General features: G+C 38.3%; 1 protein-coding gene across 5 annotated transcripts in view; it reads left to right on the top strand.

The window, feature by feature from the left end:
- Positions 1 to 16,480, top strand: part of LOC137291251 (pleckstrin homology-like domain family B member 3) — a 150,163-nt gene that overhangs the window by 60,682 nt on the left and 73,001 nt on the right. For 4 of the 5 annotated variants that reach the window (XM_067822555.1, XM_067822576.1, XM_067822569.1 and 1 more), the window contains exon 5: positions 14,595 to 14,717. In XM_067822555.1, the coding sequence (XP_067678656.1) occupies positions 14,595 to 14,717 (123 nt within the window). Of the gene's footprint in view, positions 1 to 981; positions 4,175 to 14,594; positions 14,718 to 16,480 lie in introns of those variants that run through there. The other variant, XM_067822581.1, reaches the window with a different exon arrangement.

The raw sequence follows: 16,480 nt of genomic DNA on the forward strand, positions 1-16,480 counted from the left end.
GGCTGTGCCATTGTTCGATCTTCAGGGCTGTGTGCTATGTGCTCTAATGACATAATATAAGGAACTGTATGTGATGGAATTCTGGTGCTGAACATGAAAAGGAGTATTTTGTGACTGAGTGTATGGCCTTTAGGATATTTGTGGAAATTTATATTTTATGATCATATTCTTAATATTGGTTCAGTATGTGTGAAGAAGGCAGATTACAAGTTTCATCTTTAATGAAAGGTGGAACTCATTGAAAAATTTCCAATGATTTTCCAATCTTTTTGTGAAAAATTGAGTTGAACTTTTTGAAAGAAAAACGGATTAAAAATGGTTGGAATTTTTTAGAACTGAAAGTGTTCAAAAAACTTTGTGGAAATTTGAGTCAAACATGTTGAAAGGAAACTGGATCCGAAATGGGTGGGGTTGGGTTTTTTTTGTTGTTGTTGTTTTTTGGTTTTTTTTAAAAAAAGTGGTGACATTTGAAACCAAAATTTGATATTTATGAAGAGAGATGGATTCAAGTCTTTGAAGGGCATTTAGAAGAGATGGATTCAGCTCATGTTTTTAGCTGAGATAAATATGCTGTTTGTAGCCTGTTGTGATTGTTGCTGGAAGAAGGGCCATTAATCAGCTTTGTGGTGCAGGACGTCTGAGGTGTAGCTACAAGTATTCTACAAAGGCTTTCATAAGTGTCTATCATGATGGGAGAGAGACACTGATGAGAGGCACAGAACTGATGAGAGACACAGAACCGATTCCATACCACGATTCCATACCACGGCTGAAGAAGGAAGGGAAAGTTATTTGATAGCTGGACAGAAACATCCCATTCTCAAAATACCAACAACTTCCCTGAGGTGATTTTTCCCCATCAACTGTATCAGTTGTCGTGGTTACGGTAAAGAGTGTGTGCAGTGGAGGTGTCTTACTGCACTATTTCTTGTGAGGTCGGAGGTCGTCTCTGAGGTAGTTCCGTGGTCAGGTGTGGGCAGAGGGTGGCAAGGTTTAACACTGACCTCGGGCATGGCGTTGCATATGGAAAACATGCTTTGAACCCTGGTAAATGGCATTCTGGAAGAGGACATTTCCCTGTTGTCTTGGAGAGGCAGTGCCAATGGTGGGGAGAGTGTTGTGAAGTCAGCTCTCCCTGGATATGCTACAAATATTACACACTGGATTGCGCTTGCGTAGATTCTTGAGGATTTTGTGACATGGACAAGGATTCACATCCTGAGTATCTCTAATTCTGTTTGGTGAGTTGTCTGTTTTTCATCTCAACCAATCCGGAATCCGTCATATCAATATCAGAAACTTGAATATATGAACTTTATGTGTTTGATTAACTGAATAGTTTTTAAAGAACTTTTGCAAGAACAAGACAACTGAAAGGTTGAACAGTTTGTGTTATTGTAAAGAGTGGTCGAAGAGGAAACCGTCAATTCAACTACTTCTCAGTTACTCGACAGATCCTAAGTCAGTTTGACCCAAAGCTGCACACAACTTGTTTAAGTGGAGAATTGTTCGTCAACCTGGGAAAGATATTTACAGTTTACATATTTCTTGTAACACTTGTTAGAGTTGGTGAAGTCTAATTTTGGAATTCCCGGCCTTCTGTTACACCTTGACTCAACTGTTGTTGCCGGTGATGTAATCGTGAGTGTTTCTGTGAAACGTCTGTTACTCATTTGGAGAGGAAAAAGTCGTCACTTGAGACAAATCTCGCAGTTATGCCAACAATACCTTCTGATTCATTGGCAGATATTTGTCATTTGTGACTCGTTGATAGGAAAACGCTATTTGCGATTCGCAGACAGGAAAAGGTTTTGGAAACCCATGGATTAGTTAGTTTTGTTGATAAACATTTACTCAATAGACAGCTAATCTAGAATATCAGATTTCAGTGACATTTTCTACATGACGTTATACAGTGGAGCTTTTCTTGAATAATCTTAAAACATCTCATGGATGCTGGTAATGACTGCTAACAGATTTGTAATGTTGATGTTCTCTGATGAAGTGACACTATTCTACTAAATAATACTGACCTTTATTGTAGGTAAACGGTAGATAACCTTACCAGGAATTTTTCTGGAATGAGTTTAATGCTATAAGATTGCTATCATTTCATAGCAGAGAAAGATTTGCATCCAGGACCAACCTGGATGTTTTCTTAATTATCTTCACCTGGTGTGAACGATACCTAGTGAGAAGTCCTGCAAAAAGATCGCCCTTTCTAGACAGCGCTAAAAAACAGCAAACCAGTAATTACCTTGTGAAGGGAAGCTGGCGAATCATCTAAGACTGGAGTTTATTATCACATCTGGAGGAAATTCAGATAAAACATTTGATATCTGGGTGAATCCTCAAATCCTGTTAATTTGTGTAAATTTTATTGACGGTGTTCTTAATTTGCAACCAGAAAGAAATTCTTTGACCGTGAAATAGGGACTTTTTGAGTGGTGGATGTTTTGACTTTGAATCAGTTTTAATCAGGTACCATCACAGAAAAAAACTTGAAACGAGTTTGTTTTTTTGTCCTTCAATGGTGGATCTCTTAGATAAATGACTTTTAGACTTAGATTGGTATTGTCACTGAAAAACTGGATCCAGCAATTTGGATTTCTTTCTTCAATAGAGCACTCTGCACCCGCAAAGTGGGGATTCTAGAATCATTTACACTGGTTAATTCTCTTAGAAGATATCAGTGTGCAACTTGTATTAGAGACGTCTCAAGCGTCTTCCTCACAACTACTGTTACAAGTGTACCAATTAACAGTTGTCCATGTCCAAGCATTGATTTCAAGGTCAGCAATAACGAGATGACTGGCTATAATTATCAGTAATCACTTCCGGATGAGCGTAATTGACAATCAGCTGTAGAAGCCTGTGGATGGACTACCAAGTGAAAGAAGCTCCTCACAGCTTCAGTATATCAAAGGTGCGTGTGTATTCTGCCGGTAATATTTTCCAGACGACACATCTTGTTCCAAACAGGCTAACCATGCAGGATATAATACCCACTGTGTTCAGTGTACGTGATTTGTTGTGCTGGGTTCTTGGTGCTCTGACATGACAAGAACTCTTCAAGGACTGAATCCTCAAGGATGGGTATTTAATGTCAATGGAGAACACCTTTATGACTAGGAAACAGAAATTTCATATTTTAGATGTGTTCCTATCTCTGGACTGGAGATAGTCAGGGAATTCCTATTCTCTCATACAAAGTGTGTTGGAAATAGTACTATATCCTGAAATAGCATTGATGTTGTTTGAAAAGAGGATTTTCTGTTATAAAGTTGGCCAAGCAAGAAGTATATAATATATTTGCTATCACACACTCACATTGTGGTCACAGACCTTGTCACTGATTAGGATCAATTCCATTGGATATTCTCATGGACCCTCGTATATTCAAGCTGTACCAAGACCTAAATTGGCAGATTGTCACATAACAAGGACCTATATTTATTCAGGTTGTGCCAAGATCTGCATTGGCGGATTGTCACATAATAAGGACTTATATTTATTCAAGTTGTGCCAAGATCTGCATTGGCGGATTGTCACATAATAAGGACCTACATTTATTCAAGTTGTTCCAAGATCTGCATTGGCACATTGTCACATAACCAGGACCTACATTGTCATGTATTCAAGTTATACGAAGTTTTAATATTGTTCAAGAATCTGTGTTGTCATGTGTTCAAGTCATAGTAAGTTTGGATATTGACATATTGAGGATCTTCGTTGCCATATCTTCACTTCATATTTCAAGCTGTACCAAGATCTCTCTTGTTCGAAATTCTCAAGGACGTACATTGTCATACAGTCAAGTTGTTCCAAGATCTTCGCTGTTAGATATTCACAAGGATCTATGTTGTCATATAGTCAAGTTGTGTCAAAACTGACTATCAACATTTCAAGGATCTTTGTTGGCATATATTCCAGTTGGATATTGACATATCAAGAACCTGCATTGTCATATATTCAAGTTGTGTTGAGATTGGATATTGTCATATAAAAGACCTAGTTGTCATTTCCTGGCTTCACAAGAAGGACCTACGCAACTTATGTCACCACAGCTCAATGAATGAAAAACAGGGAAAATCAAGTTCCAGTTTTTGGCGGTTTGCCAAAATGTGGCCGCGGAGACGGAAGACGCCCAGTGCGGCCACGGTTCAGACATCAGGTCGGCATACTCTACATCTTCTTTTTAACTTACACACAACGCTGCATTGTTCTAAGCACTGAGAGAGCCTGGCTGGCCAGGATGTGGCAGTCTGGCATAAACACAACTAATATATGGGCAATAGGCATGATGGGGGGATGATTAAATGTTTATGACTAAAAACTCAAATATACTAGAGGGGTACTTAAATGCATGAACTGTTGATAATTGGGGATGCGCTGAGCTGAAGTTAATCCTGACAAAATATGATAGCGCCTTTGGAAGGAACTTTTTAATTTACTTATGATTGAGAACAAATTAAGAATATTTTTAGATTATTTGTCTTTAAGAAAATGTTTAAAGCTGAAGTGATGACACAGATCATGAGGTTACTGTTGAAACCATAGAAACTTGAAAAGGTGTGGACAAATGATATTTGATTTTAGGATTTTCAATATTATAATTTTTTAATATTTAGTTTATTGATTATGGATTATCATTATTCTAATTTGAAGCAGGGGTTAAAAAATCCCATCCCTTGATGCCCTGGACAGGTGAGTTTTCATTTTGGGCAATCAAGTAATGGTATCTTACTTGTGGGCTATTTGATAATTTACGTTTATGGTTTCAAACTGCAAATAAACTTGGATGTCATTTCATATCTGCTCAAAATCTACCTCTTAAGTTTCACACTGATAATACAGTAGTGTTATCTTTCTTGGCTATTTATCACTTTTCGATAAATAGTCAAGTAAACTTTTACATCCAGTACCATGCTAATTTATGCTTTCATAATTTCATCATCATGATTGTGCCATAGATATCAGGGGAAGTGGAAAGTTGGTCAGGACAAGTCACTTTCTTATGAAGTCACTTGCCCTGTGGCTAGTGGCTTTTGCTTGGAAAAATTCTGAACCCCTGTGAAGGAAGGAATACATATGTAGAAGTAACTTAAAAATATATAAATATCACAGTTAATTTATTATAGAATTTTACATTAATCTTACAGCTTGTCCCAGATATTATTGTTAAAAGAAAAGAGTAGTTGGCAGGACAATTTTTTTCATGTTCATTCATATTTTTAAATGTTGGGCAGCTGCTAACGTCAAAGATATAACCTGACCTAATTACACCTGTGCCAGTCCTTGCAAGGTGAAAACATTCAGCCCTTCAACAGATGGTAACTATTGATAGACATTCCTGTATATGAGTTGGTCTGGTCATGGATCTGCCTGTCACCTGCACATGCATACAAAATATACAGAATACAAATTAAGGTCAAAGCGTAAACAATACAGAACTTCTTTTTTTCTGTCTCAGTGCACATTGTTTTTCAGACCTGTTTGCAGACTAGGTCTCTGCTTGTCTGGGCGCGTGGCATTAATTTCAATTTTAACCCACATCCTGAAAGTGTAGGATTACATGTTGACTTTTATGGCTGCATGGTGATTAACAGTTAATTAATTGGCATTTATAACAGGATAATTTGAAACATGTAGAATTACAGCTAAATTTTTAATGTGTATATCTCTAAGATGGCGTGGAACAGACCGGTTGATGATGGGTTTCATGTGTCTGCCAGTGGGATATTGAAGTGTAGACTTGCACTGTCTCTAAGGATATATGTTGCTTCAAATGAGAATTCCTGCACTGTGTTCTTGGTGATAGTGTCTTATTCATTGCATAGTCATTGTTAATGTGACATGTTTTGCAAAGTTTTGAGTATAGGTTTAGGAAAGAGGGTGAGTTTAGTTTCACGCCACACTCAGCAATATTCCAGCATTATCAAATCATCTGGACCAAACAATCCAGTATTCAACAGGATTAGCACTGATGCAGTTGGGATACAATGACATGTGTCAGTGAAGTTATCGAGTCTGACCACCCAGTTCTTTACCTCTAAGAACAAGCATGCGTTACTGACGAACTTCGGATCTTCATGAGTAGAGGAAAGAATGTAGGTTGCATTCTGGGTCTGTGTCTTCATGTGTGTGTGTGCGTGTGTGTGAAAGAAAAGATTTTTTTCTGTTTTGTTTTGTTTTTTTGCACCAATGAAGTAGAAGTATTTTCTGAATTTTTATCATTCCCTCAGGAAACTGAATAAGCCAATAATCAGTCAGCTTAAAGCAAATTAGTTAACAGAAAACATGCTCCTTGAACAGGAAGTAATAATTTTTTGTGTAAAGTCAATTGTTATGATTAAGTATGGTATAAACAACTTGATATGATTCTGACAAAAAAAAAACAGATCAGAGAAAGTTTTCAGCGTGTTTTACCTGTTTCTGAGTCTGATGCTTGTTCATTTATAGGTTTCATACCTGAATGTATAACATCTGAACCAAGGGGCAATGTGGTAGCCTAGTGGGTAAAGTGTACACTTCTCGCACCGAAGACCTTAGTTCAATTCCCCAGATGTGTACAATGTGTGAGGCCCATTTCTGGTGTCCACTGCCGTGATGCTGCCAGAATATTGGGAAAAGTGACTTAAAACCATACTCACTCACTCTCTCACTCACTCTCTCACTCACTCACTCACTCACTCACTCACTCACATCTGTATCCATCTCCAGGAACTTTGATAGAAATGGGTTCAAATCCTTTCCTTATGTTTGATACCCTCCTGAACTGGTTCCTGTAGAAATTCCATAAACCATTGAATACATCAAAGAAACAAAAGAAGCAGTATATTAGCCTAGTAGTTAAAACATTCTCTGAAGTCCTGGTTCAATGCACAACGTGGTTGCAGTGCATAAAGCGCTTTTCACGATGACATCGCTGGAATATTGCTGAAAGCAGCATAAACTGACTCCGTGAATACTAGTAAAAAGCCAAGTAGGAAAATATACAGTGTTCCCCACTGTACAATAAAATCCATATGAGAATGTTGAAGTGCTGCACGTGACTCGCAAGTCGCAGATGAAACTCCAACCTCTGACCCCCTCTAGAAATAAACCAACTATAACGTTTGATGTTTTATGATGCACTGTTCTTTGGGGAGTGGTAATTTTGCTTTCGCTGATTAGACCACTTTTAATGAACACATCGCAGTACATCTAGATGGCACAGTTGGCTGGAAAAATACGTAATCCATCACTATTTGGGTGGCCAAGTGGTTTAATTGTTTGTTCGTGATTCCTTAGGCCTTGGTTCAGTTTTGTACACCCGTACTTGTGTAGAGCATATTTCTGCTGTCCAAGGATTTGTCGGTGCTTGAAAATTGCAGTTGACACAGTTGATGATACATTCATTCAAAAACTTTCAGTTACCCTTAAAAATTAGGGTTATAATCAATCTTCAGTAACCCATGCAAGTCGTAAGAAGCAGCTAACAGCATAGGATGGCCAGGCTTTGACTTGGTCGACACAGGTCAGCATATCCCAGTTGGCTAGGTCAATGCTCATGCTGTTAATCACTGGATTGTCTGGTCCAGCTTTGATTTTTAGGAGACTGCCTTCACGTAGCTGAAATATTAGAATAATAAAGATGCTGTAGAGAGGTTAGTAGAGATATCGTTGTCCGTAAGACATACTGCCTTTAACAATACTAATCTTTTTCAAAAATATCAAAGAGTTGCATCAAATTGTCCCCAGATGTTAAGGGTATGTTAAATATTTTATTTTTGTAAAGTAATATCTGGATTTTAATCGTTTCATGAAGTAGAAACACTTAATTCACTCTGAATATTGAAGTGGTCACTTCCTAAACGGAATGACAGTCTACACCAGCTGTAGTTTCATAGTCTGTGGTGATCATATAATACTGCCTGGAGGTCATTTGGAGAAGTTTTGATGCAAAATTAGAAAAAAATCTATTTTTGGTTTGAGTGGCTGTAGTTTTTATACCCTACGGAGATTTGCAGTTAAAATAGCATTCCAAACAAGGTATGTCGGTGTATGAAATGGCTGAATGGACAGTAAGGTCATGTTCACTGTTGTAACCGGAAATGTCAGCCTCTCAGTAAAGATTTTATCCTAGTCACTACAGTTTTTAGCCTCAAACTACGCCAGTAAGATTGCACGAGAAATTCTACAAAATTTGAAGAAAATTCATTAAAATTCAGAAATATGGACAAAAGCATATGTTTTCATCGATTAAATACATTCTCTCCAAGAAGAGACAACAAGAAATGTAATATGCTGTTGGAGATGCATGAAATCAAAGCTTGACTCTTGATCAGGAGTTCAATAAACTTTTTACAAGTCACTTGACACAGGTCAAGTGACTTTGAGGAAGCAACTTGTCCTGACTAACTGTTAACTTGCCTTCATAATGTGACATTATCATGATGATGTAATTATGAAAGAATAAGTCAATATAGTATGTGATGTTAATGTGTACTGGACTATTTATCAATGAGTGGTAAATAGCAAAGAGTGAGTGAGTGAGTGAGTCTAGTTTTACGCCGCACTCAGCAATATTACAGCTATATGGCGGCGGTCTGTAAATAATCGAGTCTGGACCAGACAATCCAGTCATCAACAACATGAGCATCGATCTGCGCAGTTGGGAACCGATGACGTGTCAACCAAGTCAGCGAACCTGACCACCCGATCCCATTAGTCGCCTCTTACGACAAGCTGAGTCGCCTTTTATGGCAAGCATGGGTTGCTGAAGGCTTATTCTACCCCGGGACCTTCACGGGTCGTAAATAGCAAAGAACAGTAATTCTACTTTATTACCATCGCGAAATTTAATAGCTACATTTTGAGCAGATATGAAATGAGATCCAAGTTAAATTGCAGTGAGAAACCATAAGTGGAAATTATCTAGTAGGCAATGGACAAGTAAGATACCATTATTTGGTTGCCTGGAATGAAAACTGACATGATTTTGAACCCCTGTTGATTAGTGTCATATTATCTTTCTCAGAATCCAACATGATATTGTTTTGTTTTGTTTACTGTTCAAAGTCACACGCAGTGATATGCCAGCTTTATGATTGCGGTCTGCAAATAATCTTTTCTGGACAAATGTCAGGACCAGATAATTCACTTATAGATAGCATTTGCATCATGTTTGTAGTCTGAAATATGTCAACCAAGTCAGCAAGCTTGACCACTCGATCCCATTAGATCACTGATTATGACAAACATTGTTTTCTGAAGATCAATTTTGACCCTGATAATTATGGGTTCAAAAGAGACCAGTTTTGACCTTGATGCTCCAGGTGACATGATTATGTGAGGATTGACTAACTTTGACGCAAGTTGAATATTGCAAAATGAGTTTCTAACAACGACCAAATGGAAATGGAGTCATAGGAAGTCTTTGAAAGGAATGTCATTAAGGCAGGAGTAGGCTAAAGACAATCTGCTGACACTGCAATTTTGATCAGAGTCATTCAGGCTCAGATAATATGCATTATGTACGTCGAAACAAAGCAGAGTTCAGAGTTCCAATATTGTGCTAATTTTTAAAAATAAACAGGAAATCAGCAGCAGTGTTTACTTGTCAACTCCAAGATATGAGTTTGATTCCCTAGATCATTGGAGCATCACTTGCAGTGGAGTTGATTGTACTGACTCACTTGCCCTCTTTTTTTCGTAGTTTTTTTTTTGAATAATTCATTGTTGCAAATACTCTTTGATTTATAACAGTTAAACATAAGACATGGTGATAGATACAATACTCATTGTATTAAATATTTCCTATATTCTTTATGAGCAGCAAAACTTTCAGTCAAACTGTTAAGCACATGAGTAGATATTACCGTCCAGACAACTGGTTAACAGTTTCAATTAGCATAACTAATATTTACCGGACAAATGCTTCCATACATCAAAGCCTTCAGGTAGACTGGCAACAATCAAATCAGCATTTCCTGACAACTAATTTTGCGCACCAGGGAGACCAGCCTCTGCTGGAATTAATTTCATGCCAGGATGAGACATAGTACTTCTGTGAGTGGCCAGTCAAAGTGTGTCTGCTCTGTTAATGAGACCTAATTGATTTCAAATGGCTGTAAGAGTGGGTTGCTTCATTCATAAGTGGCTGGAATGGTAATACCTGTAGTAAGTTTTGTGGTAATCATTTCCTGGTTCTGAAGGGGATGAATGGCTTGCAGACACAGGGCTGTAATGTCAGAGGTCATATGTGGAGATTGTGTACAGGATGTTCCTATGGCATGTAATGCTAGAAGTTAGATTGCTTGTTCCAAATCTAGGGAAACTAGACATTAATAGTGGAAGGAAATACTTATTAGCTCATTATGATTGTGTCAGTGTTACTTTGATAGTTATTATGATAGCTGGGCAGGTTTACAACCATTTGGACACAATGTTCGTCTGATATAACAGCTTCAGTCATAGAGATTATAAACATGGGTTTTAATTTTTTCTGTGCATTAAAAGTTGGATATATAGAAAATGGTGAACCTGTGAATATAAGAATTATCTTCAGTAACCCATGCTTGTCATAAGAGGTGACTAACAGGATTGGGTGGTCATGCTTGCTGACTTGGTTTACACATGTCATCGTGTCCCAATTACGTAGAACTATGCAAGTTGATGACTGGATTGTTTGGTCCACACTGGATTATTTAAAGACCACTGCCATGTAGCTGGAATATGGCTGATAACAACAAAGAAGCAAACAAGAAAATGTCCCCATGTATTTGCTATCAAATATATCAACAGTCATTAATGTTCACTTATAGCTTGGAGGTGGTTTTCCAAGTAGTTTAAATGTTTTTTTGGCTGATGTTGGTATATTTAAAAACAAGATATGACGAGAGATAAGACAAACAAACTCCCAACAGGTTCATGATGAAATTAAGGAATGTGATATCTCTTTCTAATTTCTGCTTATTCTTGTTCTGTCACTCTGTTCAACCTGAAGCTGGAAGGGCTAATGGAGGCGAGGAACAATCTGAATACCACTATGTAATATTTTTCGATCCGTAGTGAGGAAAATATGTTGCCAACCTTTGCTCGCTTCGCTTGCATATAAGAAGACTTATCATATTCTCTAAGCTGCGCAACCCGATTTGCGCTGCAGTTTGCCTGTGACTCAACGCAAGACATTTGTGTTTGGAATATGAAAGAGATAGGACTCCTGGTGTATCATCAAGTTTTGTTTGGCAAGCACATCAAGCATGATTGTTTGGGGCTAAATCACCTATTTTTGTAGATAGCTGGGCACGTAATACTAGAATAGCATCAACATCACCAGACACGAATCAGAGAAGTCAAACAAATAAGATATATTTGTGTTTGGTTCTTGTAACCATGCCAACATAGGTCATTACGTCAACAGTGCAATCTACCAGTATCGTTACAACACTAGGGCAATCTACAAAAGTCATCCATGTTTTTAATCTATATATAAAATCAGATTTCATGTGAGCAGAAGTGTTAAAGGTGGGAAGCATTTATTTCCATTAATAGTGTCGTAAGCCCATTGGTTAGAGAGTGGGATGTCTGTTGAGAGTCTTTCGTTTTGATTGCCTCGGAGGATTTCCAGAGAACCTAAGAAATAGGGTTGAAGTGGAGACCTACAACAAAGCAGAATGTCAGCAAAGCGTATGGAAGTCTAAGACTTGCCAGAAAGCTTTGTGGGGAATTAAGCATTACTTTAGGTCCTCTATGGAGACCTAAGCCTGACCTTCAAGTACTATTTGGGAACTGTGTTGAGATCTATGAGTAGGCCACAGTTCCTCCTGCAATGTTGAAGTTAACAAGAGGTGGTGTGTAGCCTAGTGATTTATGTCAAACACCCATATTCGATTCCCCTCATGGGTACAATGTGTAAAACCCATTTCTCCAGTCTCGTTGTGATATTGCTGAAATATTGCTAAAAGCGACATAAAACCATACTCGATCATTTATTCTCTTGAAGGTAAGAAACCTAAGTTACTGCATGGAATAATCTACTGTCTCTCCTGTAATCTTAGGGTGGGCAAGTATCCTTGCGGAAGTCCACACCCATACTACATTGGATATTGTAAGTCTCCCATGTTGCAATCAATCGGAAGTTACAGTGATGCAGTGTGTACTACTGCCTTGACAGTTATGGGAGACATACAAGTGATGTTGTCAGGTGGAGATAACAGAACACTGGTTAAAGGGTGGGGGGTTATCAGGAGGAGAGACTTATCTGCATGGCTGACAGATTTACATTTACAGATTTGTCTTGTATTACTGGCTGACCAGACCTCATGAAGCACTCCCCGTTAGTCCAAGGGTGTGATCAATCAAGCTGTTGCTTACTATTTGTACAAGGAACCTTTAAGTCCAAGTCATCAAAGGGTTGGAGTGTGTTACAGAATTGTCTCCCTTGCCAGTATCAACTGATGATCATTGAGCACAAAAAATAACTGAAATTACTTTGGGTAAAATGAGTAAATAATGCTTAATGCTGCATCTGCAATTTTTGAAACTATTTTCAATGTTGTGAAGGGTGAAGCCTGCAATTAGGCAGCTATTTGTGGTGACCTTGCTGTAAAAGCCCATAGGAAATAATGGATACCTACTTTAATTTATTTAATGACCCCATAAACCAGACCTGTTAATGAAGTTTACGCAGTCCGCTGTCCTCACCTTCCTGGGTCAAATCTATTTACATGAACACAGTCGTAGGTGTAACACCTGAGGCCAGTGTTGTACCACACAGTAAAACCTCTAATTGTAGACTTGTACTGTATCACCTTCACCAACTCTGTTGATGCTGATGCTATCTCTGTGTGGAGTATATCTGCCAATGAAGCTCTGATTTATGGTGGCTTGTTCCTAGGTCTTGTTGTTCCTTGCTTCTGCAAGAGCTGGTGTGGACAGACAGGCACAGGGCCTGCTCTACTAGTTTGGTAAGGGTTTCATAGATCTCTATCCTGAGTGATAAAATTCATTTCAGGTTTTTTGTATACCGCCAGACCAAATGTGTCTCTAGTTTTATCATGGATTTGAAAAAGGAGTTTGTTTCACTCAAGTACTATTGCAATTATATCTGTATTTTTTGGTTTTCTGTCAGACAAGATATTAGTTAGTTTCATGTTCACTTTTTAAGCTTACCACTTCAGAAGTAGTTTATTCAGTCACATTTCTATTTTTTACACAGACAGACAAGTTTGCTTTGGGTTTTCAATTTTTCATTCCTTGATTTAACAGAATGGATTTAATATATTTTGAGCACCCATTTGTTTGTATTTTGTTTATATATATTGCTTGAAGGGTTGAAGCAGTGATATTTGCAGATTTCAGCAGAAATGATTTGCATTCCTTGAATAATTAAATTTTTATTGTGTTCATTGAAATTCTGGCAATCTGATTGGTTAACTGGGAACATTTCTTTTGATTCATACAGTTTGCACATTGGTTTTTTGTTTCATACTTCAATGCAACGAAAGAAATACACAGTCAATCCTTAATTGGCAGGAATCGCTGAATTGCTGTTTTGTCGGTTTCAGACATGTTCATGTGAGTTTAAGGAGAGTGTCATTAACTTGCATTACTTTTTCTTTGCCCAGGTTGGTGGGGTAGCCTAGTGGTTAAATGTTATCTCGTTAGGCTGAATGCCTGTAGTCAATTCCCCACATGGGTACAATGTGTCACACTTGTGGTCTCCTCTGCTGTGATATTGCTAAAAGTGGCATAAAATGATACTCATTGTCTTTGCCCACTGTGACCAGCCACCACCCTTCTCACTCACTCACTCCTTCACTCATGTTTTAAAGAGTTGTACATCAGACATTTACATCAAATCTGTCGTCACACCACCATCATATCAGTGGAATTTGGCTTCAGTAAGAAACATTTGTCTTGCCTACTCATGACTTAAGGAACCATCAGCACTATCTCCAGTGTCCTGGAAGTATTAGGGGCGGTAGTGGTAGATACAAGCACGTATCACGTGGAATGCCTGGTTAGGGCATTGCTCTCATTGCTGCAATTTACCCTTATCAGAGGGGTATGTAAAGGATGTGATCTGAATCGTTTGTACTGTTTGTTGTTTTTCACTTCAACTTGTGGGAGTGTGAGGAACTCAGTGGTTTAGGTCACTTACAAGCTTGGGTTACTAAAGAAAATGTGAGTCTGCATTCAGAGGAAATATAATGTACTTTACATGGAATAAATTAAATTCAAACGCAACAAATAAACTTTTCTAAAGAAAGAAATTCTCAATAAATTCTAGATAAATAAAAAATGTAATAAATAAATAAATAAATAAATGAATGAATGAATGAATGAATGAATGAATGAATAAATTTGTTGTACTTGAGTTCCATTACTGCACCAGGTGTGTCAGCAGTAAACCAGAAAATCATAAAACCAAACTCTTGGATGTCACCAAAGTGTTGTCCCAGCCACATCTACCCAGACATTCATTTTAAGTTATGCAGGCTAAAGTACTGGTCAAAACAGTTTAAGGCCAAACCAATTAATCTAGAGGGTATGGCTAGTGTAAAACCCAACTCACCTTTGTGAGGCTAAATCAATTTATTTTCCAGGGTCAATGATATGCCTGGGGCGCTCCAACTATTTTCGTTTCAACCACCCCGAGGAAGCCAAGAAGATGAAGGATGCCATGCCCAACTGCCGCATCTCCTGTGTCCCCCTACATTTCTTGCATGGTAGGTCGATGGTTTTTTATCATGTGGGTTCTTTTATTGCTTTTATTGCATAACAAGTAATTAATACTTTTATTGGATGGTAGGTTGTACATGCTTTTATTGCATAATAAGTCATGAGAACATTTCTTGCGTAGTAGGTTGTTTTATGTTGTGTGGTACATTTACTGTTTTGCAGACAAGTATATTGTAGTGAATACCGGTAACCCATTTTGTGGAAGCTGTGTTGGCTGAAGGGGTTAGACAGCTGACTGTGTGTTCAGGCCATTAGGTGCCTGACTCTCCAAGTGCGGGTTCAAATTCTGGATGAGATTCACAGAAGTCACTTTGAACTAATTCTACATCTTCAGACATGACACAGATTACCTCTTTGAGTTTTGTAGAACTCAGCCACAAACAAGCTGGTGGTTTAACTAATGGCATCATGCTGGTGCACGTGCTGACTGCGCGTTCAATATATTGTCTGAAGAGTCTATATTTGTCTGGATATTTGTTACCGTATCTACCACAGCTGGCATTCATTGATATAGCCTGTCACAAAATATTTTATTGTACTTAATTACAAGGGGATTTTTGTTTTTAGTTATTTGGGGATTTGAGAGAGAGAGAGAGAGAGAGAGAGAGAGAGTTTCTTATGGAAATAAGAAAAAATAGACAATCTTTGCAGTGTCTTGTCATAGACAATAACCTGTACCTCCTATATAACGTCACACTTTGCGAGGGACAGGGCTTAGTATATCAGCCCATGTTGTAGATTTCCATCAATGTCTTGTCATTTCAAAGTTGCCTATGTTCAAGATGTCTATCTCTTAAAGATGAGCCTCTTATCTGATTCTTGTAAAATGGACTTACGAGCTGCACGCAAGAACCTGATTACCTAATTTACTGTAAATGTCGTGTCCAGTAAACTGTTTCGTCAACTGGTGTAGCATGTGCACTCAGTCATTTCATGGGTTGCCATGTCAGACAGTTTCTTCATCATAGATGGGTAGTGAATGTTGGGAAGGCCTTGTGGTCAAAGCATCATGCTGAAAACACAGGGTCGATTCTCCACATTCAATGTGGGTTCAATGTTTCAAGTCCATTTCTGGTGGCAGAAAACCACACTCACTCACTCACTCACTCACTCACTCACTCATGCTGGAACATATTCACAGATGAATGATATCTGATTTGAAACTATATCTATCTTGACGATGTAAAACAAACTATATCTATTGGGTGCAGGTGTGGACTAGTCCTCTAAGGTCCTAGCAGGGTTCTTACCCTATTGTACTTTTGAGCCGTGAATAATGTTTGAGACCTACATCAGACTGTAATATAAGTTAAACTAGGAGCAGGTTTATTTCAGACTTTTCGGTGCACACCAGCATGCACCAGTCACCTGGGCTCATATTGTGCATGGTCATTGTGGAGAGGATCCATATCAACAGATCAGGGAACACTGCAAGGCAGTGCTTTTAAAGTGGGTAAAAAATCTGCCTTGACAGTGGTAGGGGTCAGTGACCTTGAGAATCCGATTGCAAGTCATGTACAGGTTGGGTAATCCGTACACGAGACAATCAACGGCTGAACAGAAGGAATATACAACAATTCACCTAGCATTATAAACCTGGTAGAATGAGATGACACTGACACTGATAACCTTCAACATTGATGCATACTTCCCAAGGAGTGGAAAATGAAAGCTAGTGCTCACTGATCAATCAAGCAGGGGTAAAGTAGTAATTTTTGTTAGTTTGTGTGACCTTGGAACATGTGAAGGT

Source organism: Haliotis asinina, chromosome 1 (assembly GCF_037392515.1).
Source record: "Haliotis asinina isolate JCU_RB_2024 chromosome 1, JCU_Hal_asi_v2, whole genome shotgun sequence".
In the NCBI taxonomy this organism is placed as follows: Eukaryota; Metazoa; Mollusca; class Gastropoda; order Lepetellida; family Haliotidae; genus Haliotis; species Haliotis asinina.